The sequence below is a fragment of the Podarcis melisellensis genome (genome assembly GCF_964234715.1).
Source record: "Podarcis melisellensis genome assembly, chromosome: 4".
Lineage (NCBI taxonomy): Eukaryota > Metazoa > Chordata > Lepidosauria > Squamata > Lacertidae > Podarcis > Podarcis melisellensis.
The window spans coordinates 67279879-67307516 of NC_138531.1; the positions used below are offsets into that span (position 1 = coordinate 67279879).

The 27638-nt window shown below is 40.3% G+C and overlaps 2 protein-coding genes and 2 long non-coding RNA genes across 8 annotated transcripts in view; 2 read left to right on the forward strand and 2 right to left on the reverse strand.

The window, feature by feature from the left end:
* Positions 1 to 245: 245 nt before the first annotated feature.
* Positions 246 to 5199, forward strand: LOC309368476. Its single transcript, XR_014167767.1, has 2 exons — positions 246 to 973; positions 1025 to 5199. It is a non-coding gene; the product is annotated as an uncharacterized lncRNA (long non-coding RNA).
* Positions 5200 to 5989: 790 nt separating this feature from the next.
* On the reverse strand, positions 5990 to 11722 carry ABHD10 (abhydrolase domain containing 10, depalmitoylase). The gene is made up of 5 exons (XM_081908556.1): positions 11566 to 11722; positions 9530 to 9713; positions 9199 to 9310; positions 7903 to 8040; positions 5990 to 6697 (listed from the first exon to the last, which is right to left on the reverse strand). Exons 1-5 carry the CDS (start codon positions 11669 to 11671, stop codon positions 6362 to 6364), a joined length of 876 nt encoding a protein of 291 aa, XP_081764682.1. The 5' UTR covers positions 11672 to 11722; the 3' UTR covers positions 5990 to 6361.
* Positions 11723 to 13899: 2177 nt separating this feature from the next.
* The window catches only part of PHLDB2 (pleckstrin homology like domain family B member 2), a 73759-nt gene continuing 60020 nt past the window's right edge, over positions 13900 to 27638 (reverse strand). For 3 of the 5 annotated variants that reach the window (XM_081908367.1, XM_081908370.1, XM_081908368.1), the window contains 7 exons: positions 23502 to 23537; positions 22588 to 22795; positions 22077 to 22167; positions 20396 to 20542; positions 19150 to 19369; positions 17704 to 17789; positions 13900 to 17181 (listed from right to left, as the gene is read on the reverse strand). In XM_081908367.1, the coding sequence (XP_081764493.1) occupies positions 17041 to 17181; positions 17704 to 17789; positions 19150 to 19369; positions 20396 to 20542; positions 22077 to 22167; positions 22588 to 22795; positions 23502 to 23537 (929 nt within the window). In that variant the 3' untranslated portion in view covers positions 13900 to 17040. The remainder of the gene's footprint in view (positions 17182 to 17703; positions 17790 to 19149; positions 19370 to 20395; positions 20543 to 22076; positions 22168 to 22587; positions 22796 to 23501; positions 23538 to 27638) is intronic. The other 2 variants (XM_081908371.1, XM_081908369.1) reach the window with 1 other exon arrangement.
* Positions 15348 to 27638, forward strand: part of LOC309368484 — a 28390-nt gene continuing 16099 nt past the window's right edge. The window contains exon 1 of the long non-coding RNA XR_014167775.1: positions 15348 to 15463. This is a non-coding gene — a long non-coding RNA (uncharacterized lncRNA). The remainder of the gene's footprint in view (positions 15464 to 27638) is intronic.

The window sequence follows — 27638 nt, forward strand, 5'->3', positions numbered from 1 at the left end:
CTACCCGAAGAAGTCTCAAAGCAGCCAACATTCTCCTTTCCCTTCATCCCGCACAACAAACACTCTGTGAGGTGAGTGCGGCTGAGAGACTTCAGAGAAGTGTGACTGGCCCAAGGTCACCCAGCAGCTGCATGTGGAGGAGCGGAGACGCGAACCCGGTTCCCCAGATTACGAAACTACCGCTCTTAACCACTACACCACACTGGCTTTCTCTATTTTTATTTTTATTCTACTTGAATAAAAATTAAACGATTCTGGCAATGCACACAAAAAATGGTACTCTAATGTAGATAAGCACGGTATGTTTTACAGTTAGCATGTGCTTATTTCATAGTCACTTTTTCCTCATGCAGTGCATAATCAAAATCAGCCATTGAAAACTGTTTCCATGGGTACACAATGGGCACTATTTTCTGCTTAGTAGACAGATGGAGACAGCGCAAACAACAGATGCAATATAGTCCAATATAGTTTTATTGAAAAATTGGGCTTCAGACAAGCCGTTCATGTCAAGAGTTTTTTCAGTAAGACCAGAAGGATTGTTCAGACATCTTAGTGCCCACAGTCAAATATGCATCTTTGAAACCCACTGATGATATCACATCACATGCGCTTTCAAGAACTGTGTCTTCTTTAATACAAAGGCAGGATGGAATAGTGAATGTCACCAGGTCACAGGAAATTATGTAGGCAGAATTAGCATAGAAATTAAAGGGCAGGAAGCAGGTCAAGATCTGGGAACCCACCCCCCGGAGGTGCTATGAATAGCAGTTGTACAATTCCTAAGGTTAGGGTGAGTTAAAACAAAAAAACACCAGGCTTTTGAAATGATAAATATTTTACTCCTATTTTTTGGGGGGCGGGAGGAACATCTTAAAATGTAGGAGAAAATATGGTGGAAAATGGCACTGATAAATACACATGGCCAATATACACTGAGGTAAACTGGCACACTTGAACCCTAAATGCATTGGTCTCAAATTCACAAGGGCCACCTGATTATATAAGCTGCTACAGCCTAAAGCTGCATAGACAAGAAAACGAGACAGTTGCAAGCTGATGCCTGAAAAACAAAGAACACCACCTATTTCCCCATATTGATTGTGGTACCATGAGTCAGCAACCAGCCTTCTCCCCACTTCCAAAGGACATGGTAAGAGGTCATGTGGTCCAGCTGGTGATTCCTCCTTCTTCCCTTGGAAACTGAGCAGGCATTACAGTGATCTAGTATCTTAAAGAGAAAAACCCAGTGGGGACTTGGATGTGTAAATCAAGGGAAATGAAAAATGTTACTGCTTCACACTCTGCTAAAATCAACACAGTAAATTCAAAATATGGGTTTTGCTTCAAAGAGCCCCATTAAATACACCCTGTGGCCTGGGCATGGTTTTAAGGCTTTTTGACTGCCATTGTTTCTTCGAACAGCAGGCAGATCCATGCCCAATCATGAGCTGCTTTTGCAAGTCTCCTCAGTTTCAGAAAGGGGTTGCCATATGGTACAGCAGACAGCCGTTGAACAACAAAGACGGAGCCCAGATGCCCCTCGCGTGTGCAGAACTCTCAGCTACCAGACAAAGCTATGAATATCTGCATGACTGATTTCATCAGGCACCTAGATTTATTTCTTAGATTTATTAGTTGCTTGTTACCTTCCATAGTCTACAAGCAATTTACATAGAAAAGCATAAGTGTATGTACATTATACCAATGAAATTAATATTAAATACTAAAATTCTCAAACACCACACACACACAAAAATAAGAAAACAAAACAAAAAACAAATGCCTCATAAGTGTCACTGGAAGCTTTGGCAGCATGTTAACAGCAGAACAAAATCAACTCAGTCCATCAAAATTGCATCCCTTGATTGGGAAACTAGGCTGATGCAGCCTAGAATAGCATTGGCTTCCTTTTTTGCTGCTGCATCATTAGTTTGTGGTCTACTAAGATCACTAGATCCTTTTCAAATGTACTACTGGAAAGCCAGATGTCCTACCTAAGTGTAAAACCTTTCATTTGTCACTACTGAAATTGATTTTGTTAGTTTTGGCACAGTTCTCCAATCTGTTTGGGTCAACCTGAATCCTGTTTCTGTCTCCAGCAGCAGTGGCTACTCCGCTGAGTTTGGTGTCATCAATATGAGAATACTATGTTTAAAATAAGAACTATTAAATTCCAAATTTTAAAACAATAAAAGCAGTACAATGAGAACATGGTTGGTTGTGGCAGAATATAGAAACTGAGCTGAGCATCTATGAAATATCCATTGCATCTCAATCAGCCTTCTAACTGTTCAAATCAAATTTCACCCATTTCCTCATACACGTTCCCAGCTTATTTCATTCATGACAGCTGGGGCTGTTTTATTTCCCAGACAAATCTGTAGGGGGGAACAATAATGAAGAGTTTTAGCACTACAAACCTAATCAAACCTGCCACAGCAAGAGGCATTTCAAATTAATTGAAACCTGGCAATTAGAACAGGATTGTCTTTATTGACCATGAATGTTAAAAGAAATTTAACACTGCAGTTGTGAGAAGAGAAATGTCTGCCCTTAAAGTCATCTTCCTTTGCTCAGATGTAGAAAAAAAATTCAAACAGATAATTCATTTCTATTCTAAGTAATGATGTTCTAAAACAAGACAGTAATGGCCAACTTTTCAAATCGCACAGCAGAAGGAACTATAGCTTTGGACATGATATCTGAGATGAGGTCAAAACAGCATCAGTTTCATTCCAGCTGTTTTAATGACTGAAAAGAAGGCATCACACTCCTTTTTGCTTCTGCTTCTTGAAACTACTGTTTCACAGCATGTCTGATCCTGGGTCAAAAGGCTGTAATAATTGGGTTTACACAACAGCTTTTACATGCTCCATATACATTGCCCTCATTTCCTGTTTATGTGTATTTCTCAGGCAACTGGTTGGCCACAGTAGAGAAAAGGATGCTGAATTCAATGGGCCTTTGATGAAATCCAACAGAGATCTCACATTCCTCTCTCACTAATACAAAGTAAAGCAAGCTAGTATTATGCCACTAGTTTAGATAAGGATATGATTGAGGTAGCAGCTTCCTCCAAAGACTGACTCATAGATGTTAAGTATCACATTTTTAGCTACTGCACAACACTGTGATCTCTACACAAGGATTCTTAAAAGTCATGTTAATTCAAAATGCATTTTGAATTTCAAGCTTTATTTCTAATGAAGAAAAGAATATATTCAGCAGTTATTGACTGCAGTAAGCTTTGACCATGTCCACTCTCATCTTCGCTGGAATGAAATGCCAGCTGGTTTCTTCACTCCTAGAATTGTCTCTTGCACCTTTTCAACAAACATTTATGTAGTTTTATGAAAAATTATTGTCCAATTTTGCTTCCCTGTCCTCTCCCCTTTCCCTGCCACAGTCATTCGGATTATAAAGCTGCAGGGAAGAACTATTGCCGATAATCTGCATATAGAATCTAAACCACTTTAGGATCTGAATTTTCTGAAGGAACTGATATATAGGCAAGCAAAAATCAACATACTATCAGGAGGATAAGATTAGATCTACATCTTTGGAACATGGTGATTTGGTTACTCAGTAACATTTTTTAGTGGAATAAGCAACCAGTGCTGCCTCAGTTTGCCACTGAACTTGCTTCCAAGATAAGTATGAAAAGCACAGCCATACTCCAGGCCCGTACTAAGTGATCAGCTGACCCTTTTCTGACTATTGGTTCAATGGTCCAGTCATGAGCACTGCATATACACTACGAAGGACATTCCACTCCTTTACAGTCTGCACCAGAGTAAATTTTAGTACGGCTATTCGACTAATCCAGAAAAAGTACTATGAAAAATGTAAGCATGTTGTAAGTCATGGAGGAAAGAAATTCAGAGGACAAAGTCCTGCAGTGGTTTAGCTGCTTGAGGAGTAAAACATCCCACTCAAAACTCTTTATAGATAAGCCATTCAATTGTCTTGTTGGATAGTGTCATATATTGTATAAAAACACACTTCAGAACAGCATCTCTTTTTTATTATTAAACGTATTGAATTGCATAAGAATGTTAACAAAGAGCTACTTTTTGTCACTACAGTTCAATTCAGGTTATAATTTAGGCAGTGTCATTTAATTCCTTTCAAAGCCCATTCGGTGGATTAATTTCTAGCACCTAAAACAAGTTTCTACTACACATGCACTTCCATATATATGGCATTTATTTTAGTACAAATTTAAGATAACTGTTTTATCACTGACTTTCTATAGTATGGGACCATTTTCTATGCTCCAACCTCTCACCAGCACAAGTAGCTGTGGAGATACACAACAGCAAGATAGAAGAGACCAAGAGCTGATACTAAATCTACCCAAACTGAAAAAGGCAACTCTTCAATTGCATAAAAGGCTATGATAAAAGGCTTTTTCTTGTACCTCAGAAGTATTAACTGGCTGTAGCCAAATATAGAAATTATCAGCGACAGTTCTCATATCAAGTACTCAGAAATAATAAAAAATGTCCTCAGATGTACTTATGCAATATTCTTGATTACAGGAAGGTACAATGTCAACCAGAAAACTACAGGTGCACTACAAACTTATGCTTATGTTATTCGACAGGTTCAAACTCAGGTCACCCAGGCTTGTGTTGACATGTAGCATCACATTCTCAAGTTGAAAAACTACGTTTGCAACCTTGTAATTAAAGGCATCCTCCTCCCTAGAGATGTGAAATGCTGTGCTGCGAATCCTTAAGGTGTACCACTGAACTCAATTGCTGAAGAGTCTCAGTGGGAATAGCACCTTCTGAGATGGCAGGGTTTCCACATGTAAGAACTTAATGTAAGATCTGGTTAAATGCTGCAAAAAAAAACCACACCATAATTTAGAACTTATTTTTTCCATATATTATTCAGTAAGTTTTACTTTTCTGCATTTCACACACTGGTTAGAATCCAGTGAAGCGGCCCTTCGTGTGCACAGGGAGGATATCCTTTGAAGAAATGCCATATGGTCAGGGCAATTCTACCTGCAATAACCAGCAACATGAACCAACCGTTAAGGTTTTCTATTATAACCAAGACTTACAACAGAATAGGTCATCCCACATTTGAACCTTTAGTTGCATGATCTAGTAATACGGCCTTTCTGCTGCAGAAATGTGGCTTCAAGTATAAATCTTTTAATATTATAATGAACTTTATATAAAATGTTTTTTTATTAGGAATGAATGATAAAAGACCTGCTTCCCCTCACCTAAGAAAGGATATGTTGTGTAGTCAAAAACCAAGAACTGTGAGAAATGTTAACCTTAAGATTCAATGGTGAATGGCTTCCTCAAGACTACATGTCTAACAGTATTATCTAGTAACAATCTTATAACTAGCACAGAGCAATTCCTATAACAGAATTTTATTTGCAAACCAGGTCTTCTGTTTCGGAAAGCCTGACGATCCTCACCACTGGCAAATGGAAGCATTGACAACCACAAGATCAGGCTTGTGAAATTACACAAAAGTCCACATTACAAATCTGATCTTCTTTGGCAGACTACCCACCGAAGTTTATCAAAAAGGAACGGCAATCTTTGACTTGTTTACATGTAAAGCACACTTAAATACTAGGCCCTACACACAGCTGGAATCAAGACCCATTCACAGTAATTTCCGATTGTGTTTAGGCTTCTGAACGTGAAATTTCCCCAACACATGTTCCTTCTTTGGTGGAAAGATAATTGTTTTTCCTTTTCCTTTGGTGACTGAGTTAAAAAATTATAAGGAACAGTTCCAGTGGCATGTAAATCCTTTATAGGAAGTACATCAATAATTGAAACCCATTTTAAATAATTCAATATTAAGCATGCTTTCTCCTTACATTCTCTCTACACTATGAAAACCAGGTGCATTCATTCATGCTAGAAATAACAAACATTGCACATATATTTCAGGTACATTTCTAGAAAGTTTGACTTGTCAAGTTATATTTCACAACTCTAGTGGGAAAACTTTACAATGCATATTTATTTTTAAGGTGTACAAAAGGGTGAAAAAGTCACACCATACTGCAAGTAGTAATCATTGGCACAAAAATACCTGGGTACAAAAATATAGGAAATGTATGTTGCATAAAAGGGTCAGTGGTGATTTGCATTGAGCAGAAGGGTTTAAACAGCAGCATTTTCTTCACATTATTATTTGTGCAAATGCATCGTTAAGAATATTTACAAGAAAGAGAAGAAAACTAAGCAAGGAAATCATGGTAGGGCTCCAAGTGCATCTAGCTGACCAGTTACCCTCTGAAATGTCCTGCTGCCCCGACTGAGCAACAGAGCCCATGTAAACTTCCTCTGCTTCTCTCAGTAGGGAATTCACGCTAAGTGCTGAGCTCCTCAATTAAGTCTTCCACTGTGTATATGATAAGTTTGATATCTTCCTTCTCTTTCATCCGATGGTGACCAGCTTTGCGGAGAATAATATCCACATCTGTGCTAACAACGCGTTCTGCAATCTTCATAGAAGTCTCCCACGGAACATCCTCATCTTTTATGCCATGGATAAGCCTCACAGGACATTTTATGGGAAGAGGGCTAGTTAACACACAGTGATTTTCTGCTTCCTGGATGAGTCCATATGGCACAGAATAAACCCCTTCTTCGTTGTGCTTGGTTGGCACCTTCCATTCACCTTTTTCTTCAATTTCCTTTTTTAACTAGGAAGAAAAACATATATCTATCTATATATATCTATTACAAACTAAACTCACAAGGCGGGACCTGAAAGTCACTCTCCATCCTAAGGTGAGTTTCTCCAAGTGTTAACTGATATCAGCACCTCGCCATCACATAATTATGGACTTGCATCATCAAAGGAACACCAAGAGTAGGAGAGGAATTTCAAAACAAATCTTTTTCACAGCTGGGAAAGGCCACATGTAAAGTAGTGATTTTATCAAGTAAATAATTGTTACAAGCTCAACCTGCTGTTGTGTACTGGTTAAGAAAAAGGACTACGAAAAACTAGGAAGGACAAAGCTTGATCCTGCTGTCAATGCACTATGAAGATTCTTCAGTTATCAATACATTCAAAAACCATTTTCAGGTCTTGTCACACCAAGCACCAGCAGAAGAAATAAAACTCAAAGCAGAATATTCAAGTGAAGGTGCAAAGGACCAGATCTATTCTTAATAATTCCCACTGTGATCTAGTTGGGAAAGTTAACAAGTTACAATCTGCAACAGTTGGAAAGTGAACAAACCCAGATTTTTAGACAGGGTTTAGATAACGTTATTCATCAGCTTTATAGAGATGTTAAATAGCTTAGGAGAGCCTTGCTCAGTGGGTGGAGCCACAACAATAGACCTCCCAGAAACAGCATTGCTGATGCTAAAGTTGTGGCAACACAAACACACTGGCAGAGCCAATCTAATGTTGCTGCTGACATATCTGTGAACCCCAACCTCACTGTCAAATCCACCGTCACAGAAAATGCCAGTGATGCGCCTGCCAGGGAGGCTACTGCTGAAGCTCTGCCCCAACGGGCACTCATTTAAGAGCCTGGGGGACACGATGGAACCCTGTAGGACCCTGTACTGTCAATGCCACAGGGCCAATCAGCTGTTGCCCAGTCATGTAAGTGACATTTCTCTACACACATGCTGTCTATAATAACAAAAGCCTTTTAAGTAGTGAAGTAAAACGTACAAAAAAGAGGGCTACTTAAAAAATTAGTGAAGGCATCCTAAAAATGTCAAGTGTTTATTTGACAATCCTCAAGAGGCTTGCAAAGGTTGGAAGAATTGTTTTCTGTGGTGCTTTTTCTGTCTGACATACACTGTGTACTCTTAAGACAGAACACTACTTCTACATGAAAAAAGTGCCTATTTCGATCAGGAAAGTCTTATTATTCCTCCTTACCTCTACAGGAAGCTGTTGATAAGTTGATACTAGATAGTCTGCCGCTGCAGCTACTCCAACTAGTGCAGCCACCTTCTCTGGACGAGCAATTGCAGCATGAAGCATCAACCATCCGCCCAAACTGGAACCAACTAAAATCTTAATGTGAGACCAGTATTAGTTAGTTTATTGCGAGCTCATTAATCAACTGCGCCACCATAAACAAAAAGGGTCAGGAGATAAAGCCACTTTAAGTGCTATGAGGACTGTCCAAGAGAATATGAACACCAGTTGACATGGCAAGCACATTTGCAGTCTTGTACCTTCTGCACTTTATCAGTACCTCGGGAGGCTGTTATTACTTAGCATAGTTCTTGGGTGGTTTAAATATGTTGGCTCTATTGCTCTAAACATATTTTAAAATTTTATTTTAGAGCTGTGTAACACACATGCTTAAATATGCTCTCAAATGAACTTTTTAAAAGAGCAGTATTACTCAATTGTCTCATGAACAACAATTACCCAGCAAATGTTGTCAACCAGAAGCCAGATTCACAGCAGCATTGTGCAAATCTGGGAACGTGAGCGATATCCAGTTGGACTATGGGTAGGGAAACTAAGGCCTGGGGGCTGGATCTGGCCCAACTGCCTTCTAAATTCGGCCCGCAGATGGTCTGGGAATCAGCGTGTTTTTACATGAGTAGAATGTGTCCTTTTATTTAAAATGCATCTCTGGGTTATTTGTGGGGCATAGGAATTTGTTCATTTATTTTTTCCCCAAAATATAGTCCGGCCCCCCACAAGGTCTGAGGGACAGTGGACCGGCCCCCTGCTGAAAAAGTTTGCTGACCCCTGAGTTAGACTCCTCCAGTGCAAGGAGTTTTAGCTGTGCCATGCAACTTCTCGCTTTCTCCTCGGGTGCTCCCTAAATCTGTTGTAGGGGTGCTCTCATCTCCCTGGGACATATTTATAAGGCATGCAGGGAGAGGGGAAACTCCTTGCGCTAGTGGAACTGTTTAGTTGCATATGTTTGCTTCTTTGAAAGTTACACAGGCTGAAAATGGCAACATATTCAACAACTTTTATTCACGAAAGAGGGCTTGGACTGCATTCACAGGGGCTGCCAACCTTTCCGGAACTGTGGGGATATTTAGGCACCACAAACCCTGCACAACCAATTCTACAGGCTACAGCAGAAACCTTTTTTTAAAGGGGGGGGAGCTTAATTTCAGGAAGCAGAACACCACACTAGCAACCCCTGTACTTGAACCTGAGAGAAATTTTTATGCTAGGTTTAAAAGTAAAGACATAGTCAACCTGTGGTCCTTGTGTGAGTTCATCCAACACAGCAAGTACATCCTTCCGCCACTTTCCCAATGTACATTCTTTAACATCGCCTTCTGAACTTCCACAGCCTCTATAGTCAAATCTGTGAAATTCGGCAAGAGAGGGATCTCAATAAAAGCATAGCTTTGCGCAAACGACACTTAACAGGGCCACAAAATGAGACGTCTGGAAAACATTAACAATACAAAGAGCTGGAATACATTTCATTAACATTTACAGAAGGTTCAGAATAATAATAATTTATCAATGTAATTTATTGAACGGTGTTTGCATTTAATTAGCATATACTTCTAAGACATACCTTACAAAAGCGTGGCCCACTGATTTGCAGTAGTCTTCGAGCGCAAGTGCCTTGTTACCATTCATATTTGAAAGAAAACCTGAGAGGAAGACAACTCCAGGATTCTTGCCTTTTAGCTTGTGATAGGCTAGGTTTGGATTATCAGGACGGCTAAGGAAACTGTGTGAGGATTTTTGTCTGCAACCTAAACAGAAGACATTTCTAAGCCATGTATGTTTTGCCTGTTGACAGTATTGATACATATCATTTGGAAAAGCTAGAAGTGGTCTGATGTCAGCTGGCAAACAGTCCTATCTGCAACTTTTCACTATCATTGTTTTCAAAGTAAAAAACAAAAACAAATCCAGAGACCAGAATGTGCAACACACATATCATATGCAAACATTGTCATCTATTGAGGTAGATATTCATAGAAATAAGAATCATATGAATGTTTTAAAATTATATGCATTGATTTGACAAACACTATACAATGAATTAACGTATATACAGAAAATAAACAAACCATTATTTTTTAAATTTACCTTCCACACATCCATCAACATCAGGGTGGATTTGATTTAAATCAAATTGATTTAAATCATGATTTAAATTATGATTTAAATCACTAGTCAGTAAGACAATTTAAATCATTTTTAACAGAAAGACTCATTTTTACTGGTATACAGTGGTACCTCTGGATACGAACGGCATCCGTTGGCAGCAGCCCAGAGTGGCTGGGGAAACCCAGCCAGATGGGCCGGGTACAAATAATAAATTATAATTATTATAGCTATCTTCTGAAGTTAAGCAGGTCCTGGTCTTCTGGCCTGTGTTTCGAAATGAGACTACTTGAGAAGAACCTTGTGACTTCAAACAAGCTTGCATCAACTTTATGGTAGAGTGTGATTTCTTGGGTGGGAGGAAGGGAGGCTTAGTCTGCTCTTTCCAGGGACTCGCATGTCCCTGCGAAAACAAAACAGTGCGGTAGGAAGTGGGTGTGGCCACCTGTCCACACCATGCGCAACGCGAGTGGCCACACAGAAATGACACAACAGTCTTCAATCCGGAGTGACAGAAGAACCCAATGGCCTTTCTTTAAAGCCCCACGGCTACCCACTTCTCTTTCTCTTCCCACCTTTTTCTCACCACAAAGGCAGCCTTCGTAGTCCGCCTCTTGGCTGGGCAGGCATGAGGCAGTGATGGCTAGCAATTCGGGTGGCTTTAAAAAAAGGCCGAATTCATGGCGGAGATGACCACTGGCGGCCACAATGGCTACTGTTTATCAGAGTTAGGGTTAGGGTTAGGGACTGGAAGAATCCGCGACCAGAAAGAATAGGAATATCAAGAAGATTGCAAGAAATTTTAGGACTATTTGAATAAATATTGTAATATAAATAAATAGAAGTCACTTGAAAGCACCAAATAGGCCTAGGATTAAATTAGGATTTAATTGTAAATTGGATTTAGAACAGTAAGAAAAGAGAATAAGATAGTTAATTGCTGGAAATGATTTTAGTTTAAGAATGATATTGGAGAGCTGTTACATGCAGATATAATGAAATTCAGAAGGGAGGGATTTGAGGAAGTCAATTAACAATGTAAGAGAAATTAGGTTTTCAAGGGATATGTGTTTAAGATTTCTTTTTTGTTTTTGTTTTTTAATATTGTACTGTGTTTTCTTTTGTGTGTTTTCTTTTCCTTTTTATGTTATATTTGTTATAATTGTGGAAAATTTAATAATTTTTTTTTGGGGGGGGGGACAAAAAACGATGGCTACTGGTTGGAGCCAGAGGCGCTTCTGAATCCTGCTCGCTGGCTTCCCTCCGGGGACGTGGGGGGGGGGGGGAATTGGCGGCCCGCCAGTTGCCGGACTACAACTCCCATGATCCTTCGCCACGGGACTGAGGGGAGATGGAGTCCGACAACTCCTGGAGCCTCGCCCGCGTGAAGCCTCGGCAGGAACCCACGGGAAGAAGAAAAAGAGGCGGTGGCGACGGAGGACTGGCGCTTCCATCGCGCTACCGTCCGGCGGAGCCACGCCCCCTCGCACTTACCCGGCAGCTGAGGGAAGCCCACCAGCGCCGTTGCTCGAGCGGCCTCTGGGCCCCAGCAGCGGCGGCGGCGGCTCTCCCGCCACAGGACTCTCGCCGCCCCCGCCATCGCCCTCAGACACGCGAGCGAGCGCCCTTTCCCCTCGGGCCGCTCGGCGAGGAAGCGAGTGCGCATGCGCCTGGCCAGCTGGTGGTGGGTGGAGCCTGTCGGTTTTAGAATACGCATGCTCGGAAAGCCCGCGGGGGGTTTCTGTGGGAAGCGCGGGAAAGGCGCGCTAAGGTGAGGAGAGCCGCTGGGAAGTGGAAGCTGGGCTTGGAAGGGGGCAGGATTTTGCTGTCCGTCTTCATGACTGCTCGCAGTGAGAACCTTACGGGCGGGGTAAAAATGAACACTTGAGAGGGAATGGGAGGGAGGTTTGGGGTTGGGCTGGATGACCTTCGAGGGCCCTTATGAAAACCAGTTCTATGGAAACTGCCCGTTGCTGCTTCCTCGCCGTCAAACCCCGGTGACACTAGTTATGGTGTATTAGATTTTCCCAAATAATAACACAATAACCGGCCTATTACGAAGCTGATGTAAACGTGTTTATTTTATTTATTTTTTTGCTTTCCCCTCCCAGTCTTACCTCCCTATGGGGAATCTTATGCGTGCCCCGAGGGTGGTTTAATTATTTTTAACTCATTTCCCTACTCTATGGACAGATGCTTTGGAGTTAGGGAGGGAAAAGTACACCTTTTCCCCAGAGCAGTACAGTTAGTCTGCACTGACTCAGAGAGGCTCTTCAGGGATTTAGGCAGGGAAAATTCCCAGACCTGTGTGGTGATGCTGGGGATTGAACCTGTGAGCTTCTGTGTGAACTACACAGCCTCTCCCCAGTTAGGATGCAGTTCCCCCACATTCGTGTTCAGACATCCAACTTATCCTTAGCCTTAGATCCTGCAAGTTGTAGGAGACTAGCTCAGGTTTGGGACTAGCTCAGCCTTGGGAGGCTGCAGTGGCAGCAATGGCTTGCATGGCAGAAAAGCTCCCCTTCAGCACTGGGCACTCAGCTCCCAGGCAGGCCTTGCACACAGCAAGCACAAGAAAGGCCAGTGCAGTTCCTGCCTGCCTGGCATCCCACTTGTCTATCCATTCCCAACAGCAAGGGCTGGTGGATTAGGTGGCTGGCCCCGTTGTCTCCTTGCTTGCTTACTCCGAGGCTGCCTCAGCTCCCAGCAACCAGCACCCCCTGGCCAGCCCCTTTGGGAGGCAGAGACAAGAGAGGGCATTTGAAGAAGGAAAGAGGGACAGAGGCATCCCTGACCATCCTTCAAGGCACCCCAGGTTGAAAACCACTGAATTAGGTGTTTGAAGAAACTGATTGTGTCTTGAACGGTCTTAGTCTTTCCATGTTCCCATACCCACAATAAATGAATGGGGATTTAAAATAGATTCAAGGTTTTCAGCCTGATTCTAACCAGATGTGTACCTTACGCCCTACTCTGTTCAAGAGGGCTTGTGCCCTAAAACAGGAGTGGAGAACCTGGGAGTTTAATGCAGCTCTCCTGTCTAGTCCTCAAGTTACAGGTTATCCTTACCCACACTATCTGGCTGGCCCTGTCGTTTATTTTTTGTGGAGTTTTTTTGCTGGTCACAATGTGTGTCCTTGAACTCTGTTAATGGATGACAGATAGAGTGGGACGTGTAGAAACTAGCCTTCTGTAGAAACGTAAAATGTGTATTTATTACTCCACGAAGTTTTGCTTCTGTTCCCACCCAACTGCGGCTCCCCAGAAGGTGTACCCCAAAGGGAATACAGCCCCCAAGCTGAAGAAATGCTCCCTGCTCTTGTTGCAGGAAATGTGGCTAGGATTGCATGAGGTGAGCAGCATGAGCATATAGGGTGTGATCAGCCTTGTAAACATGGCCAGAAAAGTTATGTATCCTGCAGCAAATCTTGCTAGTCTGCTAAGGGCTGGGGAGCTCACCATGCCTGGTGCATTCAAACAGAAGTCCTAGCACTGAGCTAAAGACCTTCAGGGCTGCACACTGATTAAAGCTTCCTGCTGTAAGAAACCAGACATACTATTTGAAAATAAAAGATTGCGTATTTTCAAACATTTATTTGAATGTTATTACAACATGGAAGATACAAAAAGATTAGAAAACCTGTAAAACGATATAGAAGTAAAATCAAAATACATGACAAAAATTATATAACCCAATGCCACTCATTTCTGGAATTTATCCTCAAACATTGCAAACGTCATTTGTTTTTATTTATGGGAATTTCTATACTGCTTAATTTTTATTTTTTTCAAAAACCATCTAAGCAGTTTATCAAGTCTTTTTTTAAAAAAAGGATTTTAATTAGGCTTTGTGATAAGAGACCCTTTCTTTCTATTCACAATGAATATTATTTATACTGCCTTCCTGAAAAATCACTTACATCACAGGAGATTGAAACTTTAATCAAACTTAAGCAATTGTAGCCTTAAACCATGCTTGTCATGCTGCAAGTCAGAGCTGGGGGAACTCAGGCCAGGAAGCCCTTGAGGGGACTATGCAGGCCACGCCCCCTCCACAGGCCACGCCCCTCACCAGTCCTGTGCCACACCTTCCTGGAGTGTTTTTGCCTCTGTTAATGCCTCTTGTTTGCCTGGATGGTGAGCTGTGTGGGCTGCTTCTGTAGAAACCTCCTGCAGGGCTGTAATGTAGCCTACTGAAAAACATTCAGTCTCACTCAGTGCTCCGCCCACTTTGCCTCTGCCCCACCCACCGTTGTCATGTGGTCCCCAGTAGGCTGGGGAGCAATGGAATAGGGCCCTCATGTTGAGAAAGGTTCTCTAACCCAGCTGCAAGCACACTTGGATGTAATTTTTCAGGACTGCGGCATTTGTGAACTATTGTAACCACATTATTGACCATACCATATTGTGTGATTTTTTTAAACAAAAACAGACAAACAGCTCTTTTCATGCAGGATATATTTAAACTTAAACCACTTTTGCAAGTGTGATTTATTAACTATATTTTTCTTGAACAGAAACAATGATTTTCATTTCCTACATTAAAAAGCATATGGCCCTTACAAATTCAGATTATTAAAAGAGAATATCAAACACAGACTTGAACTTAAAAATTCAATCATTCATCTGAACACAATATTCAAGGATTAAAATGTGTTTTCTTTTAATGGAAAAGATCTTCAAGGAATATATAATTTTTATGAGAGAGATACAGTAATCCCTTCAATTACACAAAAACTTCAGACTTTCTTGGGCGAATGCTGTGTAGCAGCCACCTTCAGACTATTGAACTTTAACTGATCCACTGGGTCTAAAACAGTTTTCCATATCACCATAGGAAGCTGTCTTATAGAAAATTAAGACCATTTGACCACCTAGTCCAGTATTGTCTATCATTCTGACTGACAGCAGCTCCTTAGGGCCTCAGGTAGAAGCCTTTTTACATCACCTGCCTGAACCTTTTTAGTTGGAGAGGACATGGATTGAAACTGGGGCTTTTGGCACGCAAAACATCTTTTCTACCACTCATCTACAATCTCCCATATCAGTTGCTTAGAGATCACAGGGCACAGAAAATACTGTATTCACTGTATTTGGGCTAAAGGGAAATGTATTATATTTTTTACATTTCTTGTATATTTAGTTTGTAAGAAAGTTTCAAGTATGCGGGGGGGGGAATAATAATTTGTTACATTTGCATATTGTCCTTCATCCGCAGATCTCAGGGTGGTTCACAAAATAAAATACTTGTCTTGGGGCTAATTCACTCTTTCACTTGTCCCGTATTTCGATCAAACTATATACCGATGGATTCATCCAGGGCCAAGAACTTTTATTGTTTCATGGCTGTGCCTTGGGAAAATCCGATCTTACCCACTGAATCAGAAGCTTGGTGAGCAAAATCTCTCTTCAGCTTTTTCATGCAACTGGTAAGTAGTTCCGATTCAGCGGGCAAAATCCGATTTTTGCAAGGGAAACTGCGGAATGGCAAGAAAAGCCCTCGGACCTGGGAGAATTAATAGGTACACAATACGATCAAAATGCAGGTCAAATGAAAGTGTGAGTACAAATGCATGTGGTAACTGATGACATAAGGCTGTGATGGCACCCTGGAGGGTTGGATTGGGAGTGTAGCAGTAAGACAAATGGGCAGTGGAACTAGCAGCAGCTGCGTTGTTTATCATGCAGAGTAAGCTTACATGGCTTCTATTCAGGCACTGAAACATAGCTGCTGGTCCTGGTGAAATGCGATAGAAATACTCCTACCCTTCTTCACCACCAGTACATATAAAATTCTGGTCAGACTGAAGGAGTCTGGTTGATGACTGGTCTCATGTGTGCCCAAGAAAATTGCCCCAGCTTCTTGTTTCTGTCAACCGACCCTCGGAGGGTATTCAGTTACGTTGAAATCTGTCACAGTCTTTATGCGAAAGAGTTGAAATCTGTGAACTTTTCCAATGTGAATACAGGGTATTCCCTAACCCATCTGTGGGCTGATTGTATATCCCCTATGTGAGGTCCTGGGTATTCTGAACAAAGATTTCTCTGTAGCTATATACAACAAAATCTTGCATTTGGGAGAAATTTCTGCCTTTGGGGGATGCTAAAACCACCAACTCATAATTTTAAAGTCTTGGCTTTTTAGCTGCAGTTCTTAGCTCTATCAATAATCTTTACCCACAAAATTCTTTCTTCAGTTTTAGCAGGCAGAATGCTGCAAGAACTTAAATAATAGCCATTGATACTGAAGAAATGCAGGACATGAACCTCTCTACATACAGATTTTCAGCTGATACTGTCCTTTTAGTGAAACGAGTGATGTTTGGAAGTTACTCAATTCATGTACAGTATTTCTACTCAGTATTTTCAAAAGAACAAGATAATGGTAATATTTTGAAATGGCCCAATAATATTTATGAAGTGTTTTAATGCTTTTCCATCACATGAAAGCTAAATCTCATTATACAGTGTGAATCTTTGGTTCTGCAGTAAACTAAGACAACATCACACACTGTAGTTTTAAAAATTTGTTATAAAACCTATAAGGAAATTAAAATTATACAGAATTTTTGTGCATTAAATACAGACATCATACTTTTCCCTTTCATTTCTTAATAGTGAAATACTGATGAGTATGTTAACACTTTTATGCTATGAAGTTTCTTTTTATTAGGAAATTTTGCAGGAAATTGCCATAGAATCTCTGTTCCAGGCTTATGGCGATCTGATTATCCATTTTGGAGCACTACAATCTTTTAAGCAGCTTTTCTTTTCTTCTGCTATGTCAGTGATTAACAAATCTAAGAATTAATGTTCCCGTACACAGCATGTGTTCCGTTTCTGACCTGTGGCTTCTTGTTTTTGTGTGTGACTTGTCCAATGAGATTAAATATGGCTTCTCCCCACCTTCCCCAAATGTGAGGCTGTTTATTGCATTATGCCCTGCCAAAGAAACTTTGCCCCATTTTACTATAACATGAAGTGGGTATAGCCTTCTGCCCCTGTAACTATTACATCCATCCATATCCGCATAGCTTCTGGTGTGGGGGCCACCATGTAATATATTCTGTCATGTGTCTTAACGCTGAACGTAAGCAACGGATTAGGACTCTGGAAGGAAAGAAAAAAGAATACATAAAGTCAATAGCATAATACAACCTGTGTGCTGCAGAGTAAATTTACATGCATCAGAAGTTCAGATCTTAACTTAGTAAGTTGAAATATGAACGAGCCCTTGGCCGTCCACAGAGACCTTTCGTGCAAGCTAGGATACAGACCAGTAGGTTTTCCATTAGTCCAGGGAGTACAACTGCCATCATCCCTAACCACTGGCCATGCTGATGGAAGCCGGAATCCAAAAATATGGATACCCACTTTAGCTAATGGGGCCTCCTGCTGCTGCCGCGCCGCTGGAGCATGATTTCTGTTCTCATCCTGAAGCAAAGTTCTTAACCTGAGGTACTATTTCTGGGTTAGTGGAGTCTGTAATCTGAAGCATATGTAACCTGAAGCGCATGTAACCTGAGGTACCACTGTAAGTGTTTTACTAAAACTAGGTTCTAACCCACTTTAGGCACTATGATACTTTCAAAGAGTAAGTAAGTATATATTTATAGGAAAACATTTTTTTACCTTATTAGCATTTTTTAGGTGATCATAATAGACTTCTTCAATGGCTTGAAAATAAATTACTCCTTTTAACTTGGTTTCGTGTTTGTCTACAATAACGAAAAGAAAAGTTGAAACTAATACCCCTCCATAGGGATTGAAGGATCAACCTATACAACATGTTTTGCCAACAACAATAAAAGTTTTTAAAAAGTTTATTTATTAACTATTCCAGGAAAACTTCTTCTTTCTTCACTTAGATTACCTTTATTGTAGCACACAAATTCAGAGTGTACATGAAAGGAAAATATAGGTACAGTACTTCTTATCTGAGTGCTTTGTAAAGGAGAACAAAGCATATGCAGGCACATATACACATATACAAAACTGTATCCATGGAGCCTGGCAAAGACAGCAGGTGACAGCAAGGGGCATAATCTGCCTCTGCTGTGCCAACCTGGTAGCTGGTGCAGTGATGGAGCATTTCTTCCTGCTCTCTCATCTGCCCTGGTTGGCATAAGCAGTTGGGCTGTGGCTGTGGTGCTAGCTGTGCCACTCCATAAAGCCCAGCTACAGGTTAGGATTATGCATACATTCCTTCTTCGTATGCAGGTGTCCATCGACTCACATCCAGTGGAGCTGTGGGCACGCTATTAGCCATCAACAGAGTATCAGCAAGAAGTGATTGTAGGTATTTGGCATCGCAAAAGCTTCTTTATTTACAGCAGATCAAAAAAACAAACATGGCTGAGTGTGAGCAGCAGCTTCACACACGTCTTCTCTATCCAAAAGCAGAGAACAAAGAGAAAGTACAAAAGCAGATAGAACGAAATAGATTGTTTGAGTTCCATTCCCACACTCCTATCACTGTGGAATGTAAACAGTGGATCGCGAGATCCAATAGCAATGAGAGAATGAAATTACTAACAAGGATTGTAGTCTATATGTGGTGGAGACAGCAACCCAAATCATTACAGTTGTACCTTGGAAGTTGAACACCTTGTGACTCAAACGTTTTGGTTCCCGAACACCACAAACTCAGAAGTGAGTGTTCTGGTTTGCGAATGTTCTTTGGAACCCAAACATCCAATGTGGGTTCAGCGGGTTCCAATTGTTCCTGCAGCCAATCCTTGGTTTCCGGACATTTTGGAAGTCGAAACAAACCTCCGGAACAGATTCTGTTTGATTTCTGAGGTACAACTGTATTACCAAGAGGTAAGTCCTACTGGACTTGGGGAAAGTTCCAAACAAATAAGATGACTCAGTTTGCTAAGAAGAGATTTACCTGCATGTCTTTATCTGAGTCATGTGACTAGAGGCATCAGAGCATTAGGAAACTCCATGAGTTATTACAAGATAAAATGTACCGTAAACGGGTAAGATTAGGCAAGCAACAAGTAACTTAAATTACAAGTAGCAGCACTGATGTAACTTAATAGACAAACGATAGGAAGGCTCCATACAACTTACCTGCATAATAAGAAAATGTTCTCTTGTTCCTATCAAACACAAACCATCGCTTCTTCCAGGTTTTAATTTTCCCTCCCATCTTAATAAGAAAACCTCGGCAGGTCTTCTCTGTGAGTGAGACATGGTAACAGGTCTCTATATTGTGTCCTGCTGTCTCTATGTGGCTGCGTAGATCAAAATCTTCCTTTCTGACAGGTAAATAACGAGTCAAAGGACGAGACTAATGGGAACAGCAAAAAATAAATTTTAAAAATCGGTATTTTTCCTTTCTCCACTTATAGATAAAATATATTCATGTGCATTCAACACCTGAAATAAAGTACTCAGCCTGAAACTTACGCTTTTTATTGCACGCTTACACACAATCAAGAGTGCTTAGTCACAACCTTAGAAACCAAATGTCAACAGCCCTCATGATATATAATCTCAGTCTTAATTATCTGACAAAAGCATCAACTTCACACATTAAATTTTGAAGGCATACATACCCCTCACATATTTTAAGTGCACATGTAAATATGTGAAGTTGAAATAGATAAATGTATGCTTTCTCAACCTTTAGGTGGAAGTGTAAAAGAATTATAAACCCCACCACTGAGTGCCATCGTACTGAAGAGAACTGGAAGGGAGGACAGAGTGGCTGCTTTTTACAAAAGAGTAAGGAAACATCTGACCACAGATCTCTGTCACTTTGTCTAGTTTGGTCTTCAGTATTTACCCTGAGGGATAAAGGAATGACAGGTAGCACAGTGACCTCTGCTGGCTATATACTACCAGCAGCCTAGTTTTAAGTTGACTGCATCTGTCTCATTCTAGAAGCCTTTGAAGGCTTAATATCAGGCATAGGCAAACTCAGCCCTCCAGATGTTTTGGGACTACAACTCCCTAGCTAACAGGGCCAGTGGTCAGGGATGATGGGAGTTGTAGTCCCAAAACATCTGGAGGGCCGAGTTTGCCTATGCCTGCTTAATATCATTTCAAAGTCTGTGCTTACACCCTCTTTCCTGCTCTTGAGGTGGCTGATCCAGGAGAGAGGGAAAGACACGACCAGAGTGGGTGGCCCTCACAGAAGTCACTCATAACCCAATTGCTTTCACAGACCTAAAAAAAGTTGGCACAGCCCCTGCTTTATACCTTGGGACACAAGGCCTGTCACAAGTGAGAATCCATAGTGTCTTGCTTGCAATTGGGCTTCCCTCCCATCTCTTAATATTTGTCTTTCCATTCAGTGCCTGCATTTTCTTACCTGTGACCTTTGCTTTTCACGTATCTTAACTTCTTTTTCGATTAGTTTTTGTCGCTGGCTAGTTTCTTCTTGCAGTCTTTTTTCTAGCTGCTCCCTGCGACGCTTTTCTTCTTCCAGCGCTCTTTTTTTAGCTTCCATTTCTCGTTCCTAAAAGCCGCCCCGTACAACATTGTATTATAAATGTGTTGTTGTAAAAAAACAAAACAAAAAAAACCCCAACCCTATTAAATACACATTAAGCTCAAACACATTCCCTACCAATTCATTCATCGGCGTGCCAGTTCTACAGTATTGTACTGCCTGATGGCAAATCGTAACTAAACTCTTGTTCTAATGACACAAACAGGGCCTTTACACATATATATTATTACTACCCACCCACCTTGTGTCTGAGTCTAAGATATACCCGTAAAAATGAGACTATGAAATAATGCCGGAACCGAACATAAATATAAATGATGAGGCCTTGGCACAAAATGAAAAGTAAATATTTTTTGCCTCAGTGTCAAGGTTTTTACTTTTTAATTATTTCAGTTAACACCTGTGTATAGAGGTTTGCAAATGACAACATGTGGCATATTCTCAATCACTCAGCTATAATAAACAGAGGCTGATGAAAACATCTACCGCCCACAGTGGCTACATTCATTACGCTAAGGATAGAGTTTTTCTTTTGCTCATGTGCAAGGTCAACCTTATTGAAAAGTGGGTTCATGGTTCAGTCATAGAGCTTACATATTATGGTACTTAGTTAAAAACTCAGTAAAAGCATTTCATCCATGAAAGGCTTCTGCTTCAGGCTCCACACAAAAATCTGTCAGAGCCCTGTTCCCAATGCTGAAAAGAGAGTTACGAACCGACTGTATAAAGTGGCTCCGAAAACAACACATCTACAGTCAAAGGGCAAAGCTGGTGTCTATTTAAGCTAAGCTGCAAGGTTAATCATTTTCAGAACTCCAAATATAGGCAGAAATCCTACAAAAGAACTGGAGGTACGTATGAACATATGTACTTCAGGGGATTTCATATAAAGATTCAATGTTGAATCTGTATTTCTTTGAATTTCCTTGAAGTAGGACCAGCAGGGTCCAATAATCTCTTTTTTGTCTAACCCCTTAGTTTTTAATCCTACTTCCAGTTCCTCTTAGAACAAGCAAGGGTGCAATTGAGTCAGAGGCAGCTAATACATTTTGATATTCCCTGGTCGCAATGTCCTATTTCATGCTGCAAGGACTTCTTGGGGTGCATATCTTAGACAATGTCCTGCTTTATTACTGGCCCTAATACCTGTTTTGTTTGTTCCTCTTGCCCAGGCTTCCTCAACCTCGGACCTCCAGATGTTTTGAGACTACAATTCCCCTGACCACTGGTCCTGCTAGCTAGGAATCATGGGAGTTGTAGGCAAAAAACATCTGGAGGGCTGAGGTTAAGGAAGCCTGCTCTGGGATAACCCTGAATTTAGAGCACAGAATCTCTGTACTATACTGCGTATTTCTTAGGCAGAACCACCAAATATTTTTATATTTGTGGCGAGTGGATAAAATTGTAATTTTAAAAGGGACTGAAGCAGGAGCAAAGAAATAACTCAAAACAAATTCTGCAAAAACGGAACCCTTTCAAACCCCTGCTGGGGATACAAAGTCAATTTGTAGTATAACAATGTTTACTAATGTTAGATTACCCTGGATTCAAGTAATCGAGTCTTTTCAGCATGAGCTTGTTTCAAAAGTCTTTCCATTTCTTCTATTCTTGCAACATTTGAAGTACTGGCACTAGTAAAGGAGAGAGAAAAAGAGAGTCTGACTTTCAGAAAACAGTTCCGTATTAGAGATGTAATTCCAGTCTTTTTGTTGATAAGTTTGGATACAAGATCTGGGTATGCTCTGGTTACCTTAACATGTGCAGAGAACTAGACACAAACTCAGTGCAAACAATATATGTAAGACTATGAAATTACCTGTAGCAAAACTACAGGTAATAAGTGCAACTTCTGCTCTATCAGTGAAACTATCTATGCATGTACATGCCTGAAAAATACTGTTCTGTATGACCCTCTGCAATCCACTAAATGGGGATTAAGGGTGCCTTTAGAAATAATGTTAGGATGCTGGCTGGATAAGCCCTTAAACTGCATATTTTTTTAAAAAAACAATATTTTTAAAGTGTCAAATTTACTGGAAAAAAATATTTACCTGGAGATATTATCTGGGGAGCAGGCAGAAATGCTGGTCTCCATACTGTCAGAACTGTCTAAGCTTAGAGTATCAAAGGCATGGTCCTTGAAATTATGATCAGGATAATGGAAGGCATTCAGATACACATTTGATTCAGAAGCAGTTCTGCTGTAGAACTGGGGAGATTTCTGGATTTGATCTTCACAAATATGTTGGTTGTTATAACCTAGAATGAGAAGCAGAAAAATATGAGTTAATTTTCCTACCTTTTATATTTTTTAAAATACTTTTTTTTAAAAAAAAAAAAAAGAAGCATTTTGAACACTGCTGTATTATAACCGTGATCAAAGCACTGCAAATGTTCCTTACTACCATCTTTCTTAGGAAAACAGCAGCTAATTGGAATATGTATCTGACATATTTCTAATCAGTATTCTAGTATATGTCTTTTGTTGGTCCTTGTCTCTTTTTGTAAAATGAGATTTCAGATTACAGGGTTGGCCATCTGGCCAACGTCTAATGACATCTGCAACATTGTTTTCTAGAAAAAGGTGTGCAAGCAGATGAACACTGTGTTTAAGTGGCTGAAACTGGCTGAAAAATGATTTATTCGTTGGCTGCATATATATCTTATTGGTCCTTATTCTGATGGGATCTGATAATTTTAGCTTTTGTATTGCTGAGTTCCTCTTTTTGTATTTTTTTTATTGTTGTAAGCAGCCTTGGATAGGTCTGGAACGGTGACCTAGAAATATTTTATAAGAAATAAATAAATCGCATTGGAATAGTTTGTAACACACATAAGTTTATATAAAGCCAATGCCAGTATGACATGTAACTTAAATGCAAGCATTAATGCGCAAGAAGCTTTCATTGTTAGAACACTGGAGAAAATTAGGAGGATATAATTTACAACAATGGATAAAAATTACCTTTAATACTTGCACTTTTGGAATGATTAATTGCTCCTTAAATTTTTTGTAAGAGAGAGAGAGAGAGAGAGAGAGAGAGAGAGAGAGAGAGAGAGAAGAAAAGAAAAGAGAAATTACTATCATTTTGCCATTTAGGGAATTTGGGTTAAAAAATCCAGATGAGAGCATTTAAAAGCACTTAAGCACTGACTGCTTTTAGCTAGCAAATCAGTTGCATTCTTACTTTAATTCCTCTGAGGATCAATTTAAATTAGTTTGCCATATGACAGCTCTGGACACTTTCAAAACACAAACTAAAGCATGTGATTTGTTCTCACTATGAAAAAATAAGGTAAAATTATTCCTTCCTTAATTATTGCCGAAGAACAAATGCAACTCTTAAGACCACGCACCATCGTTATTTCGGTACTGGAGTTACAGAAGAGTTACAGATTCTTATTGGCAAACCTTAGAACTCTACATATTTTTTTCTTCCCATACAGAAGAATACATACAACTTAATTTTTTTCTCCTCAGTGCCTACATTCCTAAATAACTGAATTAAACTCTGAGTTCAGTGGAAAGGGAAGACATTAGAAGGAATCGTGAGTCCTGAGTCGGTGAGCACTGAGGCTCACTGTTGTTGCAGCATGCCAACACTAACCACCATTTTGGAAAAAGGCACACACACACACAAATCCTTTAAAAACCATTGCACATGCCATAGCCATAATTTTCACATTTTAAAGGCTCTGAGATGTGGTCTGGTGCTGAAAAGAGTGCATCCCATCAGCTCCTATAGCATGGGTAGGCAAACTAAGGCCCAGGGGATGGATCCAGCCCACTCGCCTTCTAAATCTGGCCTGCAGACAGTCCGGGAATCAGCGTGTTTTTACATGAGTAGAATGTGTCCTTTTATTTAAAATACACCTCTGGGTTATTTGTGGGGCATAGGATTTTTTTTCCCTCTCTGTTCAAAATATAGTCCAGCCCCTCACAAGGTCTGAGGGACAGTGGACTGGCCCCATGCTGAAAAAGTTTGCTGACCCCTGTCCTATAGACTCATGTTGTGTGTTGTGCATGGAAAGGCCCTCCTGGCAGCCCATTATGAATTGAAGGAGAAAAATGAGGGTTGTGCTACAGGGACTAAACAAGAAAAAGCAGATAGAAAGATTGAGTAGTAGGAGAGATAATGTAATGAAGTGGATCTGGGGAAAATAAATTTTGGAGGGGAAAATGCATCTGGAGCTTGCGAGGAAGTGACGCCATTATCTTGTTTGTAGCATCTGGCATTTAAAGATATACATCTTTTCCCTATTTGGCTATTCCCTATGAATTCAGCTAATCCCTTTAAAAAAGCTATGTGTTGTAGTGACCATTACATACATGGTGATCGCAAATTCAATATATTAATTTTGCATTGGTGAAAAAGTAATACATATGTGTAACACTATTTGGTGCAATCAGCTGAACTGGCTTTTCTGTTTGTCTCAGCAAACATTCAAAGTCTTGAGCGCAGGAGGGAAGAGTTATTCATAACATGTAGCATCGCAGCACTGCAGCATGTGTTTGGTCGGGGGTGGGCATGTTTGGGATGGGAGGAATTATTTTGGAGGTTTGTTCCACCTCCAACAGCATTTAGCTGTTTAGGAGTGCTGCAGACACTTAAGCACCAAGGATACTCTACTAAATCTGAAGTTATTAATCCAGAGGAAAACTACAGCATTCAGTTTAGTTTAGCTTTAATCCAGGAAGACATGCAAGACTACATCTGATAGAAAAGCAAACTGGGTTAAAGGTTTTTAGAGGTAAACAGGAAAAAAAGATTACTAGAAGTACACAGAAAAGAAACAAAAATAAATTTTAAAAAGCAATGCCAGTTATTTAAATGATATTATAATAACTTTTTTTGAATGCAATCTATGTTGCAATAACAATTATTCATCTCAAAGGTGTGTTTTTTTTAATAAGGAACACAGTCAAATAAACATAAATCCTTCAAAATACCCCCTTTTTATTATTTTGGATCAGTGTTATACAGACCAGTCTACTTCTCCCATGTGCTGCAAACACAAATAATTTGTCACATCTTTCTGAAGTTGCCAACCCAGAAAACATGGAGATGTCCAACTTTATTGTCAATGTTTTGTTCCATTGCTGCTGCTTTATTATGCTCGATAATCTTTTTGCATCCTTCAGCACAGAAGGGCAGAAACTTGTGTGTTACAGGAAAGCAGGATGCTACACAATTTTGTGGGTTAGCACATTTTCTAAAACTGGTTGGCGTGGCTGTACTGCCAAGTGTGTGAACAGAATCTTGAATCTGTGTATTCTCTTATTTATTTTCATGCAGATCCTCTCTTGCTGACATATGAACCAGATTGACTCTGAAGAAACATCAGGTTTATATGTCAGCAGCAGAGGAATTGCATGAAAATAAATATTTGAGACTAGACAATACAGAAGGAATCAGATGGTTAACCTTTATTGTGTTTCATTTCAAGTTTCATTTGCAAATCCAAGCTGGCAGCAGCAGCAGTGGCCAAAGTTTATTTTCAAACATTCATTCTTTAAAGCCCTCTTCAGGTGTTTCCCAGCATGAGATTGTATCTTATAATGGGGATCGTGGAGCCATGCTGTCTCCATTGTCTCATCCCCTGCCATTGACATGTTAGGGGATTGACTGCAATGGGGAAACTTGCTGAAAATGCAGTTAAGCTCTCTCTGTGATGTGGATCCCTGACTCCACAGGGTTCTAGATCATGCAAGTCTTCACACATGCAGCAGACTTCTCCATTGCAGACATTTCCCCATCACATAGATAGGCAGACAAAATGGGAGAAGCCAGGCTGCTTGCACATGAATGTAGCCTGAAGGGAGCTACAAAAATCACCACAACCACCAGAAAAAAATTAAAGGAACTTTAGAATTTCAACATTTGCTGGTTCTGAATGACTTGATGGTGTCCCTTTTTTCAGTGACAACCACAAAAGCAAACACATACAGCCACACAAAGAACATTCCTCATACCTTTTCTGCCTTTTCCTGATTTAAATAAGACATAAAAAAATAATAAAGTGTTACACTATAGACATTTAAAAGCAGGATAAAATAATTAGATAGGCTAAAAAGAGCTATAAGCACAGAATGCAGACATGGGAAAGATAAGCTGGCTAATCTATGTCTCGGGGCACAATTTTATTTAGCACAATTTATTCTGGGCTACAGTCCTATTTGAACTTAATTTCGAATAAATGCACATGTGCTTCAGTTATAAGAAATAATTTTAAAGTTATCTAGCTCTCTTGGGAGAACATATCACAATCTAAAAGTCTGAATTACTTTTAATAATTTTAAGCATCAGTTTTTTGGTTGCAATCCTACAGGTCTTTACCAGGAATAAATTCCATGTTTAGGATTACACTTCTTGATTACTGCTGCATATATGAAGAGCCCAATTCACCTTGCCTTAGTCCACAGACAAAAAGGCAGCTGCAGAAATAAAGGCTTCTAAGGTTATGAAGTCCCATTTGCCTTTATGTAGTTCTCTTTACAGTGGTGCCTCGCAAGACGAAATTAATTCGTTCCACGAGTCTTTTCGTCTTGCGATGTTTTTTGTCTTGCGAAGCACGGTCTGTCACAACTGCGCCTCTTCAAGCGGCTTTAGGAAAAAAGCGAACAAACTCGCAAGACGTTTTCATCTTGCGAAGCAAGCCCATAGGGAAATTCGTCTTGCGAAGCGACGCAAAAACCGAAAAACCCTTTCGTCTTGCGCGTTTTTCCTTTTGCGAGGCATTCGTCTTGCGGGGCACCACTGTAGGTCCCTTTAATGTGCATTAGCATAGTAGTAATGCTGCAATCATCTGAATGGTTGCAGAAGATTCACAGCTAAGAAACAGGTTTTCTCCATTAATAGTTTAGTTCAGGGATGGGGAAACAGTAGCTCCAGTTGCTATTGGAATACAGCTGCCATCGTCCCTGACCATTGGTTGTGCCAGCTGAGGCTGATGGGAGTTGGAGTCCGACAGCATCTGGGTTAGTCCAAATATTAATCAATCACCAACTCATAAAACTTTGCTTAGCCAATAGTTTCTGTAGTAGGTAATTAATGTCAAATGAAGACTCATTAAGACTCAACACAAGTACTGCAGTAGCTAT